Consider the following 20,681-nt stretch of genomic DNA (forward strand, 5'->3'; position numbering starts at 1 on the left):
TGTGAGCCATGAACTTCTTCCTACTGGGGGGAAACGCTGAGCAGGTTCTGAAAACTGAACTGTAAAAAAAAGGAGAAAAAAGGAGACCCACCTCTTGATGCTGGGGGGGCTGTGATGGTGCAAAGGGCTTGGCCAGAGCAACTGGGGGTCCCCCAGTGCCATAGGGGCTGAGCACTGGGGGGCTCTGCCTCCACAGCATCCCCCCCAGTGATCCCTTGGGCAAACACTTCACATGTGCATCAACAGCGATGCATTTCTGGAGTATTTTTGGGGCTGACTCTCCTGAGTGTTTCTGAGTCCTTCTTGGCAGCTACCTTGGAGGTATTTTGAGGTACGTAAGCAGTGAGCAGAGCCTGGTGCTCTTAAGAAGCCCATTCAGGGGGAACAAATGAGAGCTCCGTACGGTAAATGCCATCCAGAATTACACTGTCATTCTGGACCCAGCAGAATTTGATGGGCCAAGTGATTCATCCATCAAAATAATTTTCCAGAAAATCATGCTACTGGAAGATTATGCTTTTTATTAAAGGAAAAATACCACTCTTAATGTTCAGTACTTCTTGGCTCTCCTATCAAAGTTTGAGCAGAACAGAAACTGTATCTTGCGGGCTTTTTGTGCTTAATTCAAAAGAAAGGAACTGCAGGGTGTAAATCTGTAGGATAAATTTTTATCCCAATGCTGGGGGAAGTTATTTGGGATTTGTTTTTCCTTTAACTGTTTAATAGAACAGGGCAGGGTGGATGTTAATATAACAGGATGAGGCATCCCCAGGTTGGGATGTGCTGTTCATCCACGACGGATGCACATCCCAGCCCTGCACTCTCAGGTCCCCTCCCTGCATTCCTGGGTCTCCCCTCCCCAACTCCATGGCCCATGCTGGTCCTGAGTGCTCTTTCTGCTTCCTTAAAAAGAAAAAAAAGGAGAAAAAAAAAAGCAATAATGACAATAGAACATGCCTTGGTACAGTAATGACTTAGGTAATGGAGTGCACACCGTGTAGTGAGATCCAGACGTTTTAAAAAATACAAATATTTTCCAAACGCTTTCTGGCTTCTTTCATAGGTGCTGGGAACATCAGTGCTCTGGTTCTGCATCCATGCAGGTCTCCCAGGGGTTCTGGGGGAAGCGGGGCAGCGCGATGAGGAGGAGGGTGATGCCGCAGACGAAGAGCAGGACGAAGGCGGCGCAGGCACAGGCGAAGGACCAGGAGTAGCTGTACTCTATCCAGACTGTCTCCTCACTGTCAATCATCCTCTTCACGGATTGTCTCATGACTTCCACGGAGATGATGATACAGAGACCTGAAGGGAAGACAGAAGCAGTGGGCTGAATAACTGGCTGTCAATTTTTCACCCTTAATTAACCCCCTCCTCTGTCTTTTTTCGAACAGGAGCTGCAGGGAGTTGCACAGGCAAGTCAGTGGCTGCGGTGGCTGAGGGAACCAACTTTCCCCACTGCTTGGAGCTCTGCCAGGCAGCCAAGTCAGCTGGTGGCTTGTTGAGTGTGGTTTTTAGACAGGGTTGGATGGGAAGCTCAAAGTGGTGGAGGAATAATTGCATTCCCTAGGGAGCTTTTCCAAACGGTGTGCGAGGCTGGTATTCGAGGTGACAATGTGCACCTCTGTCTTTCAGTCATTGTGGCATGTCAAATATGACTAGCTTTTGTAAATATGCAGTCTGCATGGTTTTGGGAGACAGCTCTGTGTTTTGGGCCTGGATCAGCTGTTTTCTTGGTTTGAGTCTTAACTGAATATGTCAGAAATACCCCTTTTAAAGGTAGTTGGAGAAAATACAGAGAAGCTGCTGGGTAGGAAGAAACCGCTACGTTCAGGGCATTTTTAGAAGTATCTCCATCCTCTCAGGAGCTATGTGAGTTTCTCTCTGTTGTCCTGTGTGCAAGTACACGAGCACTGACTCTCCTACCTGCGAAGGTGTAGAACATGGAGGCAGGCTTCAGCAGATAGTCCCTCTTCTTCCTGAAGGACAAGAGGACGCAGATTGTTCCGATGATTGCAAAGCCAACGCTGAAGATGGCAATGGCTGCAGCTGAAATGCTGTATTCTGCCAAAGCAAAACAAACACCAGAAATTGCAAATGCTGCGAATTTCCAGCACACTCCCATCAGCTGGGGTGACTTTGCAGTAGGTCATGCTGAGAATTATGTATTCTCCTGCTGCTGCAAAGAGATGGCTTGGGTGAATTGAGTATTTCCCTCCCATAAAAGCAGGGGCAAGTATTGGCCGTGTATCTTTGGAATGCAAAGGGTATAAAGGCAGAGCAGGAGGGGGCAACACTTTCTGAAAGAGCAAATGGCACCTGTACTCGCCTGACGAAGCCCTGGGCTGGAGGGGTTTCAGCCCTGCTGTGCAGATGCTACTGTTGAAGCCTTACCAGGCTCCACGCTCACATTTCCTCCATCACTCCACACCCTGCTCTCAGTGAATAAACAACTCTCTGCTGGTTTTATTCCAGGTCTGTATCACAGAGCCCTGGCAAGGCCCTGTGCGTGGTGCCGATGTTGTAGCGCAGCAGAGAGGCAGCTGTGGGCTCCACAGGCTCCAAATCCACGCAGGCAAAGCAGGCAGGAGGCCAGAGGTGAAGTGTTTGCACAGCAGCTTTTTTGTTTGCATTTGGTTTTGTTGTTTGTTTGTCTTTTTTTTTTTTTTTCCTTTAAGACAACAATTTCCAGCTCTGTGAAAACCCAGCTTCTTCAGGGCATAGGATTAAACCCTCTATAAAATGTCCTGGTTTTATCTAAGCCAGCTGTGTGCTGGACACTTCCCTCAGCCAAAGCACATTTCAGGGCCTGAATGGAGGGGAAGAATTGCTAATTGAATAATTCAGGCCTTCATTTATGTATTGCCTTGGTTTTCATCTTAGTTTAATATTTAACACGTGTAGTCATGCATGAACATCACAGTGCCTGATGATATTTGCCTTTCAAGCCATTAAAAAAAAATACCTCCCAGGCAAAAATAACGAAGAATTTTTTTGTCTGTTACTAATTAGCTCCCATCAAATCATCACCATTGCTGCGAAATGGAACAGCAGATCACTCTTTGTTCTCACTGCTTTTCATGCCACTGTTTTATTATGATTTCCTTAATGTCTGTCTTTACCACGTGCTGGAACTGCCTGAAAGGCTTCGTTTCGATGTAAAACCTTTTGCTGTGGCTCAAGCTTTTTCTTTTGCTTCAAAGAAAAGGAGGTCTTCATGGTCTGTTTCTGAAATGACTAAGAAGGCATTGGGTACATTTTTAAGATCAGATGGCTGGCTCTGATAATATTTATATAGATGAGCAAAAGCAGGTAGCTCAGATACGTGCTCTTCTATCCACTGAAAATTCTGCACCATTTCTGTTTTAGGAAAATGCTTTTTTAGAAAACCTGTCTGCAGGGTTTTCCACCATGATAACTTCCACTGGAAGCAAAGCAGATTGTTAACATGTTTAATGTAATTATCAGCTCATTTACTCTGCAGTAAAATATGTCGTATGGCAAACTAGAAAGGAACTTGTCCTTAATGAGAGGGCGAGAAAGAGAGGGCGGCACGTTAAGTGAGTGCTAAAAATATTTGGCTTGATCAGGGACTTATTAGAAATGTGAATTTTATCTGTGAAAGACTGCTTTCAAAATCCAGGCTCTGTAAACACTGACCGTGCATGTCTTTGTAGGACCTTGGTTCCTTCCTTCCACTCATCACTCTGGTTTTACATGACTTTGGTATAAAATCAATATAAAGCACAAAATGCCTCATGGTCTTCCCAGACCCTCTGCACTTCTTTTCAGAGTCAAGGCTTGGGGTGTGATTTATTAATTTAGATTTTATTAAGGTCATCATCCTTTGATGGCAAAAGGTCAGAATGTGGCAGATTGTGCCAATGTAGTAAAGTCATTTTGATGCTGAAAAGATTTTTTGCAGGTTTTGTGTGTATTGACATTGTTGTGTATTTGTGGGACAACTTGGAGTAAAATCACACTTGATGTAGGAGTGTGATCATATATAACAGTTATTCTCCCCAGGAAGGTGACATTTGACCTTGTTTTTTACATTTTTGGTTGGTATCTGGTATAAAGTCTTTTACTGCTCTCAGTGCAACCAGGATCAAACCCACGTTTTGGGCACCCCCTTTACCTTAGATCTTGTGTGTGCCTCAGGAAAATATTTTTCAGGATCATTCTTACCTTTTTGGGTGGTCACTTCAAATATCTCTGAGCTCTGTCCTGGTGTGAAGTGCTTGAAATAGGAGCAGTTGTGTTCTGAAAGAGAAAGGGAAATTTAGTGTGCTTGGAAATCTCTGATAAAATGTAGTAAAACTGAGTTTGCTTTTTATTGCTGTGTTTTTAAGGTTCCTTACCCTTGGTAGCACAGAGAAATTGGAGTTGGGCCTGTTTTGTTTGGGAACAGATGAGTGGCACGTGCATGCCAGCCCAGTGGCATGGACAAGGCTGAAGTCTCCTCTGGTACCTTTTGAGGGCTGCTCCCTCCAAGAGCTTTTCACACTGATTGCTCATCTATTTAAACCATGAATTACAAATAATTTTTCTCATTCTGCCTTCGGCCACCACACATTCCTGCTGCTCCATGTAGCTGTTTTTGCTGGTGATGGGACCTGCCCTGCCTGCAGCTGAGCTAGTATCTCAGCTCACCTCCCCTCACCACTGCCAACCCATGCTGGGAGGGTCTTTTTGGACTCCAAAAAGGGAGGATGAAGTGTCCTCATCCTGGCCTCCTAGTCTCCTGGCTCATCCCTCCTCCAGCTTGCAGAGCTCCCCATGTGCAGTGTGCTGTGTGGGAGGGGGGTCACTACACCATGGGGGTCCCAGAGATGAGGCTGCTGGATTTGGCTGGAAGGCGCAATGGCAGAGGCGCGCTGAGCGGCGCCAGCTCTGGTGGCATGTTCTGCTGAGCTGGGCTGGAGAGGACAGGCCCAGCACCTGCCCCAGCACCCCTCCTGCACTTAGCTGGGCTCCATCCCACCAGGAAACCATGCCAAGATGCAGGAAATACAGGCACTGCCTGCAGAGAGGGGTTAACACCTGCACGTTTTGTCCATTGAATAAGGGAGTTGGCACCGATTTCTAGGAGATGCTGGAAGAACATTTGGAAGGACTTTGTGATCCTCTCTGGCATCCAGGACATGCTGCTCCAGGTGATGGGGTAAGCCTGAGCCATGTGCCATGTGCAGGACCACGCAGGGTTTCTACCTGGGGACACATACTGCTTTTCAGAGGTTATTTACAGCACAATTTTGAGTGACAAGAAGATACTAGAGTAATTGTATGTTAACTGATGGTCCTTGTGGAATTCTTTCTGTCATGTAAATTACAAATTTTGGAGTTTCTGATCCAAGGAGGATTTATTTGCTCTCTCTCAGGAGATAGGCTGTTGTAAAGCAGCTTTTTTTGGGGGCCTTTTAGTGGAAGATTCCTTTGAGACACTCTTATCTAGTTAATTTTATAAGCTGACTTTTATTTCATCTGCAGCTTCTCCTTGCTGGACACCAGGTTAATGCTCAGCTCTGGCATCTCCTGACCTGTTCTTTATTATCCCTGCAGATGACTGGAGAAAACATATTTGAACTCAGGCCCTTGTGACTGAAATTGCAAATTCTGAGCCCCTGAGTAGAGATTGTGTGTCCCTGCCAGCAGCTGAGAAGTGGCTGAGGCTGAGCATCCAGTCTGGTGATCCCAGTTTGGGGATCCTTTGTCTGCCTTTTAGGGGAGGAAAATCAAATTGAGACACTTCATCTTGGATTGTTTGGTTTTGCTTGTAATTAATTTTCTGAATAGGCTGAACTCAAAGGAGTCCCCAGGTGTGCTGGCTGTCCAAAGCCCAAGGTGAAGCCATCCCACCATGGGATGGGGGGCACAGCACAACTTTGTGTCCACTGTAGGGGAACCAAACCAGCCCATCTGTGAAGGCTCAGCAGAGGGGGAGCACGCAACACCTTTTGGAGATGGACTTGTCTACAGGAAAAGGAGCTGCCTCTGCTTGTGACTTATAGCAAAGCTCTGCCAAGATGCAGTGAATGGGGTTATCAGAGAAGTGGGTTAGCTTGAGGGGAGGTGGTTTTGGAAAATGCATTTCTTGTGGAAAATTATAACTCTGTTGTTGTTTTTGGTGAAATTTTATCTTGTTTCAGTTTAAATCTGCTCTGGTGTTCTGCTGAGCTGGAAGTACCTGTTTCAGGCTCCCTGGTATTCAAGAGAACTGAAGCACTTCAGTGCCTCTCTGGTGCTATCATGAATAACAGTCCATTTGTGTCACACCATATTTACATAATGGATAGGATTTAAAATGAATTTTATAATGGATGAAAACTGTGTGGCAATCTTTGTTTCTCCCCACCCCTAATTGCATTATCTCTGCCACAGGGTCACTTCAGCATGCTGATGAGAGCAGTCCAGGGGCTCTGTGGTCTTTAAGGCTCACATGAACTTCAGGGTTGTAACGTGGTTTATCACACAGTGTCTTCCTCCTTCCAGGTCACCCACCCTTACAGCCCTCCTGGCCCTTCCCCTTCTCTTCAGATCTATCCATCCTGCTGTTCACTGCCCCAGTGCAGGGCAGCAGCTCCCACAGACATGGGATGCAGCAGAAATGCTATCCCAGTGAGCTGTGGTTGAACCCTGGGGGTCTGCACTATGGAGACCTCATGGGTGAATTCTTGAACCTGAGATGGACACAGGCATGGTTAGAAAAACCTGGGTTTTAACGTGAGGTTTCCACTGGGTTAAGGCTGGGAGATGGGAGCTGCTGCTGTGATTAGAGGAGGTGTTAAGGTTAGAGCTGAGGAGTGGAGAGAACCAGACCTTGAGCTCTGGCCTGGCCAGGAAGCCAGGGGAAAGCCCTTGACACAGAATTTTGGATATGGTCATTCCAAATCATTTAATTTCATACCAGTCTTGCAGAGCAAGTCTCTTGTAAGGACACAGGGAATGAGACAGCCCTGCTGACAACCCAATTGCTTGAGCACTGCTCCTCTCCAGTTGCTTGAGCTCAGGTCCCCATGCTTACAGGGACCTGTTGAAGCTGCTGGTGGCACAGGCAGGCAGTTGAGCATCCTGCTGCTGCCCAGCGTGCAGGATGCTCAGGAGAGCACCCCTGGCAGGACACCTGCACTGGGCTTTACAGCAGTGAAACCTGCCTCCTGACCACAGTTAGGAACATCTCAGTATTCATCTGAATTTGCCTGGTTTTAACAACCATCTCCCTGATCTTTTCATGTCTTACAGCAGGACGCTGAACCCTTTCCAATCTGTCAGTGTCCTGGGAAATTGTGGAGCTCTCCCTAAACCACAGCCCTGCTCTGAGCACTGCCAGCCAGCCCATCCCCCCCACTTTGCACTGTGCTGAGCTCAAAGCCTAATAAATAATGTTAATCGTGCCATCCATTTCCTCCACGGGGAGTGACTGGTAAATGGTTATTAATGCAGTGATAAATTCTTCTGTTTCTTTTCCAGCCCTGGCAGTAACGTCTGGTTACGTCTCATGATTTTCAGGAAAACCGGTGCCCGCGTCTGCTCTTTTGCTGCACGTCTGTTCATTCACATTTTCTCGGCTGCTGCAGGTTTCCCAACCCTGGTGTCTCCCTGCTGACATTTCTTCCCAGAAGTGTGAAATCAACCTAACAGGAGCCGTGCGGACACAGCATCACTTAGCAGCCCGGATCTGGGGGGGCTGCACTGCCCCCTCCAGCTCCCCTGTTCCCTGCCTGGCTAGCAGGAGGATTTAAATATCGATGGTAGAATTAAGGTGTGGATCTCCTGGAAGCCTCTGATGCTGCTGATGACACAGGATGGCACCCGAATTCTTAAATATCTTTTAAAATTGGATAAACCACCTCCGGGGAGGGGTGGGTGGCTCAGCCCTTCCATCATCCCCCGGCTGTTCCTGGCGGAATGGCAGCGCTGGGATGGGATTCAATGGCCCTGCAAGCACATGCTGGTGTCTGTCACAGAGAGGAACTGCTTTCGTGCCTGCAAATCCACTTTTTGCAGACAGCTGGATATTTATGAGTTTCATATTTACCCCGCAGTTGTGCAATTTTGGTGTTTATCCACCAATTTCTGTTGTTTTTCCTTTTGTGGGAGTTCTTCGTGTGTGAGGAAAGGCACGCAGGGGGGAAAGTGTTTCTAGGCATGTAAGTGCCTTCAAGAGAGACATTAAGCATATGGATGACATGCTCCCAAATTTGGTTAGAGGCAGATCCAAGTGCTGTGGCTGAGCTCCTCCCTTCAGAACATGTAATGTGGCCAAAGAGATAAAGACTTGCAGTAATCCAGGGAACACAGAGTAAGCCCAGGCAGTAAGATTTTTCGCAGGGAATTTTCAAGCCTGTGCTAACACTCATGCTTCATTTCAAGCAGTGACTCCCCCATGAAGGCAATCCTGTTATTTCTGTTCTGGAAAGCATCCAGGACCCTATAAGCCTCCTCAATAAGCAGGGCAGCTCGGGCACACAGGGAGAGTGTCAGCGCACGCGGCGCGGGTGTTGCTGACTTTGCAATCAGCGAAAAAACTAACGAGCTGCTTTTGCCATGAGAATGTGATGGGCTTCCTGGAAAGCTGCTGTGCCTGCCACCCTCCCTGTGGATTGCACCAGAGGAACCCCCAGTGCAGACGTGTGTGGGACCAGGCTGGCTTCCCCGAGGGGTGAGGAGGCTCAGTAAGTCATCAAGAAATTGCTTCAGGCTCAGTTTATAACTTTTTGTTTGGTTGGTGGTTTTTTTTTTTGGAAGTTGGCAAAATGTACTGCAGGCCCCTCTTCCTCCCTGCCCTGAGGAACGGTTGTTCCTGAAATACCTCAGAGACAACCTAATGCCTGCTGTGAACAGGCTGTTCCTTCATAGCTGTATGGATCTGCAGATCCAGCTACATGTGGTTGACCCATAAATCCTCTTTCTTGCCCACAACCTGGGTGCTGCAGGACCCTTGGCTGGTGTCAGCAAGATTTCCTCCATCCCAGTTTCACTCTGGGCTTTCCCCCCGCGTTCGATCCTGCTCCCCTTCTCCCCACCACTGCTGTCACCGTGCAGGAGACTTGAATGTGGTCACAAACGCAGCAGGCACGTGCAGCAGGAGGGCTGGGAACCAGGTGTGTCTGCAGCCCCCCACGCAAGCAGCCCCTGCAGCCCCACACCAAACTAACTGCCACAGGAGCACGGACCCGCATTTTCCTTCTGCCACCACCTGCCACCTCCTGAGCCAAGCTTGCCGTGACCTCCTGGTGCTTTTCTCCCGTGCATTGGCGGGTGGTCACCTACCTCCTGGCAGGCTTATGGGCCCACAGCCCTTCTCTTTGGGACCTTCCTCCTGCATAAAAATCCGCTTGGTACAGAGTCGCCACAGCCCGAAGTGAGCGGCCTCGCAGCTGGCGTTGAGCTGCTCCACCCTGGGGCTCAGCACGGCCCAGTGATCCGTCACCACGGCCGCAAACAGGAGCGAGACGCCCACCAGGAGCACGGTGAACGCCAGACGGACCTTCAGGGGTTTGCTCTCCTCCATCCCGCCCTGGCCCGCTGCTCTCGGCGGAGCCCGGCCGGTGATTCCCGAGGGCTCCCGAAATCCCGGCGCATCTGAGCGGCTGCGAAGGCCCGGGCGGGAGCAGGGGGTGGCAGGAGCAGGGGGTGGCAGGAGCAGGGGGTGGCAGCTGCTGGGCCGTGTCAGCCGGGAGCTGCTCACAGGCGTCACGAGCGCAGCTCCCGGCCGGGCTCAGCTTTCCAGCCCTTCCCGAGGGGTTTGTTTGGGATTCCCACCCGCCGGCCGGGCGAGCGCTGGCTCTGAGACACTGCAGCTGCTGCTGGAAGGCTGGCTGTCATCCCTTGACTTGCACCATGCCCAGAAATAGGCATTAATGGGATGATTAAGTTTTCAGCCGGGTTGTAAAAACATCTCTGTTTATAACAGTGTCAGGCTCGAATGCAGCCTGGTCCTGGATGGCTTAATGGCCCCGGAGCCACAAACTGCACAGCAGAGCTGAGCTGGGGAAAGTGGCAGAAGGAGCAAAACTTCTTTATAACTTACTTAGGTTATTATGTATTTGTACAATAATTTTTTTTTTTTAAATTAACCTCAATTATTCTTAGTAGTTGCTGTGAGTTTGTTGTTTGCTTGTTTTTGTTTGTTTGTTTGTTCCTTTGTTTTTGTTTTCCTGCTGTCTTGTGCCTCTTCTTCCTTATGCCAGACCTCTCACGTCCTCGCCTGCCTTCCCACCACCCAGGCTTGCCCTGATGTGTCCGTAACTCCAGCACCCACCCAGCGCACCCTTTCCTTCTTTCAGACGTGGCTTCTGTCACCCTGAACCAGAATTGCCACAGCTGGGGCCAAGCTCTCTCCTTCCCTTTGATATTTCAGCAGATTGTAAAGCTAATTTGATGATAATGTCAATACAGAGGCCGCTATGGAGGTGACAATACAATTGCAATGTCAAACTGAGGAGGGTGACAGTATCTGAATGTCAATAGAATGGTTAAAAAAATGCCAGTAGAAAGCTGCAAATATCATGTTATCACATCAAGATAATGTCAAAGCTACTCCAGTCCTGTTTCATGAAGAGCCCAATTGGATGTAAAAATAAAGCTGCAGAGGTGTCAGCTCAAATTAATGAGGGCAATCTGAAAAAGGAGATAAGGTGAGAGGGGAGTCTGGGGAAGGGAGAGAAATGAAGAATAAGTTAAAAGATATTGATCCAAAATAACTATAATTGAAACATGGCTTAAAGGGGTTACCATCACTCTGCTGGATGTGTGACTGGGCTGGCTTAAACACCCTGGGGAGCATGGGGACATGTCTGAACCTGGTATGGGCATCTGATATCCTGGTCCTGCTGGAGAGATGGGAGTCATGGGATGAAGCAAAGATACATGGTGCAAAACTGGAGTGGAAGGGGACTGGGCAGGCTGCTGGGGACATGGGGCAAGGCAGGGAGCAGAGACCATGGGCACATCTGTAGGATGATGCTCACAGTGATATGCTAGGTCAGGGCTGGGAGAAATAGAGGTTTACACTTAACCAGAACTTCTCATGGAAGTGGAGAATCCTGAAGGGAGGAGACTTTAAAGCAGAAAAGGAAGGCATTAAAGGCCTCTTCTTTTGAAGTGGTCTCTTATTAGATTCCACTAGGCATCAGTCAATCTTAGGAACTGCATCCTGAGTTTGCTTCCTTGATGCTACAAACTCAAGTTGAGTGTAAGAAAGTGAACATGTGTTTGCAAACGTGGGCAGAAAGCAAGGTTCTGGTTGCTGAGGAAGCAAGTGCTAATGATCGTGCTTTAGACTAATTATAGCCTACAAGGGCTGCAAAGATGAGAACTCATTAATTTTTTTTGTTGGTGTTGGTCTTTGTGTCTCTTCCAGTGTTGGCAAGAATCATGCTTTTTGTTCTCGTGTAGGTGCTCCAGTCTGGGTACATTCCTCAGGCTTTGGTTTTGGTTTGAGTTTCCTAATAACACCCAGGAAACAATTGAAGAGGAATCAGAAGGGAAAAAATTCATCCTTCCTTCCCTGCAGGGAGGAGCTGGGAGTGTGAACAAGACATGAGGAGCTTCAATAGGAAAGGCAGTGGCTTCCATGGTGACTGAAAATTCCCATTACAGCAGGTAAGGTGAAACATTGTCCCTAGCACCAAGAAAGTGACCTACAGCCACCAGTCCCTGGGGAAGAAGCTATTTGGTGGGGTTATTGCTCTGTGGATTTGCTACAAGAACTGATGCCACCTCATCGCCAGGCATTGCTGCCTGCTCCCCCCAGCACAGGCTGGGTGTGTGTCTGGGGACCACCAGCAGGTACTTGGTGGTCATGGCTTGTGGCACCTGCACCTGCTGTGGTGAGAGCCAAAAGGTTCCTCTGCCCCTGGGCTGAGCCTCTGTTCCCAACCTGGGAATTTCCATCCCAGCACTGGGACAAAATTGCCCTGCCGGGGGTCTGGTGGGCATCTGGCAAATGAAGAAGCAAAACTGATTTCTGGAGGAGCAAAGGCCTAAAATAAACCCCCAAAGTTACCTGCACATCCAGAAGACCACAGCACACAATCCTCTAGGAGCGGTTCCTGCAGTCTCCCTGCGTCAGCTGGCAAGTATTCACATTTAAAAATCAATATCACATTAAATATAAACAGACTATTAATGAGGACCTGTTGGGAAGCAGAGAGGGTTGTAATTAGTTGCACTTTAACAGCACTGAGTGACACATTTATATTTCCTTAGCAGAGAAAATGCTAAAGATGTCTCAAGACCAACTATTGCATTATTTTGTCCCCAGCAGAGGTACTCCTGTGGCTCTGCTCCACAGCTCTTCTACTTTACTGCATTTCTTCCAGACCAGCCTCAGTATTTACCACAACCAATTCTGTGGTTCCCTTCTTGCAGAACAATGTTCTGCCAAAGACCCTTCCCAGGTCAGAACAACCCTGAGCAGAGGAGATTGTGCCTGGTCTGCTCTCAGCTTAAATATGTTTTCAGCAAACAGGGCTCTCCAAATAGCAGCTACTTGGTGATATTTGAGCTCCCAAGCCTGCATTGCCCTGGTGTCATGAGACCAGGGTGGTCCTGGTAGGCTCTGCATAGCTCATACACTGGTGAGACTGTGGCCCAGGTTGCCCAGAGAAGCTGTGGAAATTCTTGGCTGGGAGGGTGGGGAGAGCCTGGGCCAGGGAAGTTGTGGCTGCCCCATCCCTGGAAGTGGTCAAGAACAGGTTGGCTGGGGCTTGGAGCAACCTGGTCTAGTGAGAGGTGTCCCTGCCCATGCAGGGGGTTGGATCTAGATGATCTTTAAGGTCCCTTCCAACCTAATCTGTTCTATGGAGCTGTGATACAAAGGAGTGTCACCACTGACACCCTCCAAAAGCTCCCTAATTCTGGGGCTGCAGTCCTGCTGCCACTGAAGACAAAAGCAAAATAAGGGGTGTTCTAGTTGCTGTTCTGTTTTTGTTTGGGTTTTTTAAATATATATATATATATATATATTTAGTTTAATTTTTTTATTTTATTTGTTTTCTTTTGCATAGGCTCCTGTGGGTACGAAGGAGGGGATGTGACCCCAGCACAGCCCAGCCTCTCCAGGGCAGTAAGCCAAGCCTTGCAGACAGGTGCAGGGCACTCCAAACTCCCTTTTATTTTCAGCACCTCCCATGTTCATTAGCGTTCTCATTCCAAGGAAATACCAGCTCCTGACTGCTTGACTCTCCCTCCACTTCCCGCAGCTTTAAGGACTCTGTCTTCATTTCCTCCTCAAGCAGCTTTCCTTTTGAGAGATCCCTGCTCACACCAGGGCAGCCGCAGCTCTTGGGGTCCCTATTTACACACAGAGTTCTCAGCAATGCGGGAAGAGCCTTTATTCAAACGAGTTCAAGGGAAGCAGCTCCAGGCTTGAGCTTTAAATGGCTTCACCACCAGGCAGTGGGGGCATTTGAAAGGATGAATCCCCTGGCTCCCTCCAGACGTGCCAATCGATCACCCCTACAGGAGAGGAAGGCAGATGGAGAGACACGGGCAGCCTCCAGCTTTGAAGACAGTCTTGAGGCTTAGGAACATGGAAGGTGAAGTTAAGAGGTATCTGAAGGAGAAATGCTGTCTCTGATGCAGGGCTTGCTGGGGTGCCAGGGAGCGCTGAGGGGCTGCTGAGCTGCTGCCCCGTGTTCGGCACCGCCTGCACCTCTGGGGGCTTCTGGTGCTGATCAGAGCAAGGCTTTCCTGGAGCTTCTCCATGGGGGGTTGAGTTTCTTCTAGCAAAATGGACAAGAGCAGGGAGAGGAGGATGTTTGGAAGTGGATTCACATGAAACCTTCAAAGGTGGAGGCAAAGAACAGGCTTGGGGCTAACACTTCAGAAGACACTGGCTTATTTTTGTTGGTGGTTTGCAGTGCCCCTGGCTATCATACCCATCTCAAACCAGGCACCAAAACCAGAGTGTGTCTCATGTGGGCCAAGTTTAAGCTGGAAATTAGAAAGCTTTTCGTAGTTTCCAACCCAAATGCCTGGAAGAATTGTGAAGACAGCTAACCTTGGAGAACTCGTGGTCTGTGGGGACCACAAGAAGATATATTTTTCTCTGATCTACTGGCTTCCAGTAACACTCCCAGCTGCAATCAAAATAGGCAGAAACATGAAAATATAAACACAGAACTCTAGCTCACAGAATCTGGAAGTTAAAAATCTAGATACCTTTCTCCACACAAAACTGAATACATTTAAAATGGTTTATTTAAAAAGTAAGGGTTAAGTACATTATACATGATTGTGATTATACTAGTAGAACTGAAGCACAGTGGAAATAACACTTTAGAACTGCAGACAGAGATACAGCCTCAAGGGACATGATATATTAGCCCTTGTGGATATGTGATCCATACAGAAAGAAAAGGAGATATAAAAATAGTTTATAGTTAGATGTATGGGCATATGAAGTGATTTCTCCTTTTATCCCTATTGTGTATGAGAAACTAGGAGTGAGGTGACAATATACCTGAAACTTTGTTTCTTGGAAAATCAAATCTGATCCAATAGTTTGGTTTGTTTTTTTTCAGGTCTGCTGTTACAGAATGTTATAGAGTAATACCAAAAGACCAATTATTGTTAATGATATGATGATGATATCTGCAGGCCTTGCTGAGAAATGGGGACTAATTTGTGTTCAGTGCTGTCCAGGGAAACCAGAGAGATGTGGAAGAACAGATGAGTTAGTTTTTTTTTTTTTTTTTTTTTTTTAAACAAGCACTGAGTGGTTTCAAAGTCTGAGTCCAGTCTAATTCTGTTCAGATAGATGAGCCATGGAGCAAGACACTGTTCATGGGCAGGAAGGCTGCAAATCTTTCATTTTTGCCGGAATCAAAGTTTTCCACAGGAAAAGACTGATTTTTGGAGCATTTTTTAAATGGAAACTTTCAAATGAAATCCCTTTTTTTCTTTTATTTTCCTGAACAAAAGACTGCCCTGCAAGTTGACACAGACCATGAGTTTTAAATCACAGCCCCCCCATTCTCCCACAGGATGAAAGCTCTGGTCTCTGTTATCTCCCTGGACCTTTGTTCCCTGTCCAGACCCCATATCCCACGAGCATCCCTTTTCCACAGGTGTCCCCTGGAGAAGGGGCAGATGCTCCAGCTTGGACAGGAGCAGGACATTGTGCTTGGAGAGCTGCTGAAACCAGCCCTGCACAGGGGGAGGAGGCCCTGGCAAAAGGAACATCCCCAAACACACTTGGCAAGCCTTTTTTTTTTAAATTTTTTTTTTTCAGATGTGGAGTGAAAATCCTGCACGTGCCTCTGCAGGGATGAGCTGAGCTCCAGAAAAGCCTTGGATTTGGCTGGAATCAGATGGCTGGTTTTAAACACATTCACTGGAGAAGGACGATTAAAAGAACAAAACCAAGGACTGAAGCAAACCTCACACTGTCAACTTCCAGTTCAATGTACGTGGGTTTAGAAAAACAGCCTATACCTAAAACTCCTGGTTTTAAAGGGAATGTTTTTATTCTCAATTACAGGAAACACAGATGAGGACTTATTTCTAACTATTAGTTTATTAACACAGTGGGAAACAAATAGTTCTGGGAAATTGCACTTGAAAAATACATCAACTATAATTAGATGTAAATTAATTAGCACTTAGTATGACACACTAATGAGACAGAAGTTGTTTTTGTTGTTTTTTTTTTCATTGCAAACTTCTACTTCTATCATAGCTAATCAAAGTATTTTAATGTTACGAAGTCTCAAAAAGTAGGAAATAATTTATTCTTTGAAAGCATAAAGATTCTTGTAAAAAAAACCTTTCATCAAGACCTTTAATAATTTTAGAACTCTTTTATGTTGTCCTAGCCGAAAAGTAGGTAAAAAAGTTTTCTTGTCTGCCTCTGTTTGAATTGTTTTAAAAAGCTTGTGTAATACCTTTCTCCGTAGTGTGTTAATACAGAAAGTAGCACAACGTTTTCTGCTTTTAAATCTTTCCCATCACTCCTTTCGTTTTAGCTCTCAGAGTTCAGAAGGTTGAAAAAGGATCCCAGCAGAGTTTTAACCTGAATGGAAACTTACTTAAGAAGCAGGGATGGAGGCTCCAAGCCACCTTGGCTCTGCCAGGCTGGGGCTGAGCAGAGCTGACCAGCGCCCAGGGGAAGACTTCTGCTTCAAATCAAGATTTGGGTCTTGGGTCTTGCAAGGAGAGAGGCCTGAGCAGGTTTTCTTGGGGGGGAGGAGAGGGGCTTCAACTTGCTCTGTGGGATGTTAAGGCAGCTCCTCCAGGGTTTTCCTGGAGGACTTGTTTCCTCTAGCTGCAAGCCTCGTACCCAAGACACCGAGCCCCTCACGCTGTGGCCATCACAGGAGAAATTAAGACTAAAGAGGTTGCACTGGTTTGGCTGAGATCTCCCACCATCAGTGAGGCAAGCTTTCCAAACCATGATTTTGTTTTTCTTGTCACCCCTCCTTTAGTCTTCTGGTAGCAAAGATTTTCTGGGCAAAAAAGATGGGTATGTTCAAAGGAATCTACAGGGATTAGATGCTCCTCTCTCACTGCACCTAAGTAATCCAAGGGGAACCGGGCACCTCATTCTTACATGGCTTGGTCAAGCAGTCACTAAATCAACACGAGTACTAGTAAATTTAATTACCTTTGAGCCAGGCCCTCGAGCTTTGAGATTCCAAGCCTAAGTGTAAAAAATGAAAGAGGAACTTTAAAAAGAAAAAGGAAAAAAATCAGACCTTTTTAGAAACATACAGAAGCAAAGGGTACAAATCAGTTCCCCTCTCAGGTGGATGCATAGAGTTTTCTGTGGGCTCTCTGCACGGAAGTAGATTGATCATTACAAAATAAATTAAATTAGGTCGAACCATCATTTCCATCTAAAAGCAACTCTACCTTGCACCATGCGGCACTTATTCAGAATAAAAAGAGTTTAATAAATATCTCATAAACGGTGATTATTTTTGTTCTATTTTTAAAAAATACAAAGTTGTCATCCGTTGAGTTAACGCTCCGTTCCCATCGCTCCAGGTCTTGCCGGTCCAAACGCGTGAACTTCTCGGATTCTTGCACACATTGCTTAGATATCTTAGTTTCCAGTAGCGTTAGTGTTGCACTTGTGAAGCAGTAAGGAAAACAGGAATCCAGTGGCAGGGAACTGGCCACCCCAGCTCAGCTCTGCTCCTGGCTCCCACCATTCGCAGTCTCCAGGGGCTCCTGACAGACAGCACTCAGCACCTTGCCGGATCAGGCACTAGGGCTAGTCGAAATGAGAATTCAAGTTTTCGTAATGTTAGGCAAGAAATGATATTTGTAAATATGCTCAAGTCCCACCTACTTTCATCCTTCCCTTTCTAGGTGTTCCAAGAGGTGCCCACCCTCTTCTCCCCACCTGCGTTGGCCGGGGGGACACCAAACACCCAGAACTGGGAGGTCCCCAACCACCCCGTCAGGAGCCTGTGATGCTCAGCACGTGATGCTCCATGGTTCCAGCAGCACAGGTCAGTTCTACAAAGTGTTGCCTTCAAAAATATTTTCTTTCTTTTTTTTCCTTTTTTTTTTTTTTTTTTTTTGTGTGTGGTTTTTTTTTTTTTGAAAGAGGCAAAGCTTCTGCTGTGTCACAGGAAAGTGGCTCACTTGAGGAGTTCATAGCCATCCTTGAGCTTGCTTATAAATTACATTTGCAAGTTTGTATTAAGGGATCTCAATTCTGGGGGGGGGGGGGAAAAAAGCGCGGCACAACAATTTTTCTGTAACCCTTTGAAACACACTGGTGGCAAGTCCATTGCAGGTTCTCCAAGACTTTGTACACACTACAAAAGTGCAGGAACATGAACTGCCTTCATCTCGTGACACCAAGAACTCAAAGAAACAAACTCCAAACAGCTTCAGAAAAAGCTACGAGCGTGTAGTATCTTTATGTTGGTCCAGAGGATCTCCACTTGCTACCTCAACACATGCCACAGTTAAAGAGGTGAGAGGGTATTTTAACATCACTCCTTCTCTTCCATGACAGCTCCGTTCTGTTTCAATATTTCTTCAAAAAGCATGAGGAAGGAAGGTACTTCAAACAGGCGTTGTTCTCCTGTTGACCATGTTGACATGGAGTCCTTCCTTAAATTCCTTCTGAAGGAAGTTGTGAACCTGCAGAAAACTGGCTTCTTGGTCCGCGTTGTAGCTGGCAGCTGTTGTCACCTTCAAGGGCTCTCTGGAAAGAGTGTACATGGAAATTTCATTCATGGGAATGGTGCCTGCTATCTTCATGCCAACTGGAGAAATGTCCCTGGATGGAGAAGGCTCTGTGGATCGAGAACTGGACCTGGACCGCCGCCTCCTGTACCTGTAACTTGGCATCCTGGCATAAGGAGAACTGGAAGAAGTCTTAAGGAATTCCCTCTTGGTCTTAAACCTCAGCTCCTTGTTTTTCTCAATATAAATGTTCACAGCCAGAACACCGACAGTTTCAGCCACAATAAAAGACAAAGCTCCAAAATAAAAGGACCAACCATAGTTATAATGGTTCTTCTTGTCTTCATCCCGCTTGTCACTTGGGTCACCCGCATTGCTTGATATGTAGACAATGATCCCTATGATATTACTTAGTCCTAGAGAGAAAAAATAATCAGTGGTTATGTCGCTGGGAAGATAAAATTCAAGCCATGTTGCTTTCTCAACCTGAACTGTTCAAAGATTACGACCAGGAAATTTCATTACATTTATTTACTCTTTCACTTATATCAAGATTTCATTTATTCTCGAAAAATGAAGAGTAGATCCAGGTCTGGGTCACATATGGTTGCATGGACTCCAAAATGTTCATCAGGGTTTGTCTCCAGCTCTTCATTGTCGCAGAGAGCCAGAAGCAGCATAAAGGAGCAAGCTAATATTGTTAGTGGGATTCTAACATTCAGAATAATAATAAAAATACATTTGGAGCTCAGGGCTAGGGCTGTTCACCTTGATCAAGATAAGTTCTCTTCCACCTTGCTGAATTTTCATCTAAATGCAGCATGCCTAATCCGAGCTGCAGGGAAAGCTATTAACAATGTGCCTGACTCTCTCAGATGTTTCTAGTGTAAAAAACAGGCTCACCTACCATAGGTGAATTTTTTCTGCCATCATATAAAAGAAGAAGAAGCAAAAAGGCCTTGGATAGAAGACACACCTGATTCATCTAATGGTTAAAACTTCTGAGGTGGTGTAAAACCTGCACCTTACTGGCTTTAGCTTCATTTTTCAGGAAAACAACAGGCTTTTCTAGAATATATTTATTGTAGAGCTTCAAAAATGCATTTTTAGCTTAAGAAATTTGCCTAGTGTGATGTTGGTAGTGCCCTTGATCCAGGAAAGGGACACAGGGGGAGAGCTGCCACAAGCTTTCCCACAGTCCTTTTCAAAAAGTTTTAAAAGGCAGGACTTCTGAAGGACTCAATTTAAAGAGAACGTACCTGCTGCAACAAAGAGAATCCCAGCGCTGAGAATAATGTTGTTTTTGCTGTTGTAAATCCTTCCTGCTCCAACACAGAGTCCTCCCAGCAACAGCAATATTGTGCTCAGGATGGGGAACACACTGGAGGCACGGACAATGCCTGGAGGGGAGATGGGAAGAAAGCCAAGACAGACAGTAACCACTTCAGGTGTCTCCTTGGGGGCAAGTGTGGAGATTACATAGTCTCAAAACCCCTGGCTTTTGTTGGAATTATCCCTGATTCTGCATTTCTGGGCAGGTTTTTGGCTACCAAGGACATGGGTCACAGGCCCTCTCAACCGAGTAGCTTAAATCTTCAGTGCTCTCCTAGAAAGTCCAGCATTCTGGCTGCTCCCTGGAGCCACCATTTACAGCCCATTTCTGACAAAGTAGGTATCAGTGAGACCTGGCACCACGCAGGGAGCAGCAGTGAAAAATTCATGAGCTGGCCATGAATGCTACAGTGGTTGGGGATGGCTTGAGCAGCTGGATCTGCTCCTTGGTACAGGCACAAGGTGAGCAAATTACAGCTCTTGAAGCCTGCAGCATCGCGTTACCAGCCTGCACAGCTAAAAACCCCTTCTTCTTTTGTTGAATATTAAGGCATTGAAACCTTTTGAATTTCTAAGGAGAACTTTTAACAAGTGTGTCTTAGATGTCTGTGTTTAGTTTGCTGACAGCTAAGCAGAGTCATTTAAAATTCTGTGTGCTTCAGTAGGTTCACCAGGATGGGCTCTAAAATCCCTGAAAAAAACCAACCCACCACAGAACCAGCACTTCAAGCCAGCTTTGAAAGCCGAGTCACTACAAGACTAAACAGCAATCCAAAGGGAAGCATCAGGGAGGGAAAAAAAGAGCTGAGGAAAAACAAACAGGCATAAGAAGAGAGAAGTCTGTGCTGTAAAAACCAAAGGGCTAAAACCTTTTAGGTGTTTCTGAAAGGCAGAGCGAGGAACCGAGTCCTATTGTTGGAGGGAGAGGATTTTTTTGAAGAAGTGGAGATAAGGTGCTGAATACTGCTGTGGAAAACAGGATCATCCCAATGCTGGGGACCACGGAAAGGCAACGGTGTGTGTGGGAGTTCTGGCGTGGTGAGCAGGTGCCAGGGCATGGGGGGGTCTGTCAGAGAGGGGTGGAAGCCCAACAGCACCCAGTGGGAACACAGGGCCCCGAGGGCTGAGTGCACGGAGAGGAGGAACCCACCGTCTGTCCCCGTCTGCTGTGTGGTGCCCTTGGCACTGGGGCTCTGCCT

General features: G+C 46.8%; 2 protein-coding genes across 2 annotated transcripts in view; both read right to left on the minus strand.

The window, feature by feature from the left end:
* Nucleotides 1-501: 501 nt before the first annotated feature.
* Nucleotides 502-9,759, minus strand: CACNG1 (calcium voltage-gated channel auxiliary subunit gamma 1). Its single transcript, XM_051635285.1, has 4 exons — nt 9,271-9,759; nt 4,186-4,260; nt 1,924-2,061; nt 502-1,302 (listed from the first exon to the last, which is right to left on the minus strand). The coding sequence occupies exons 1-4, from the start codon at nt 9,509-9,511 to the stop codon at nt 1,076-1,078; spliced, it is 681 nt and encodes a 226-aa protein (XP_051491245.1). The 5' UTR covers nt 9,512-9,759; the 3' UTR covers nt 502-1,075.
* A 6,490-nt stretch (nt 9,760-16,249) lies between these two features.
* Nucleotides 16,250-20,681, minus strand: part of CACNG4 (calcium voltage-gated channel auxiliary subunit gamma 4) — a 39,691-nt gene continuing 35,259 nt past the window's right edge. The window contains exons 3-4 of the mRNA XM_051635267.1: nt 19,410-19,550; nt 16,250-18,566 (exon numbers count right to left, since the gene is read on the minus strand). Of these exons, the coding sequence (XP_051491227.1) occupies nt 18,028-18,566; nt 19,410-19,550 (680 nt within the window). The 3' untranslated portion in view covers nt 16,250-18,027. The remainder of the gene's footprint in view (nt 18,567-19,409; nt 19,551-20,681) is intronic.

Source organism: Apus apus, chromosome 17, assembly GCF_020740795.1.
Source record: "Apus apus isolate bApuApu2 chromosome 17, bApuApu2.pri.cur, whole genome shotgun sequence".
NCBI classification, from domain to species: Eukaryota; Metazoa; Chordata; class Aves; order Apodiformes; family Apodidae; genus Apus; species Apus apus.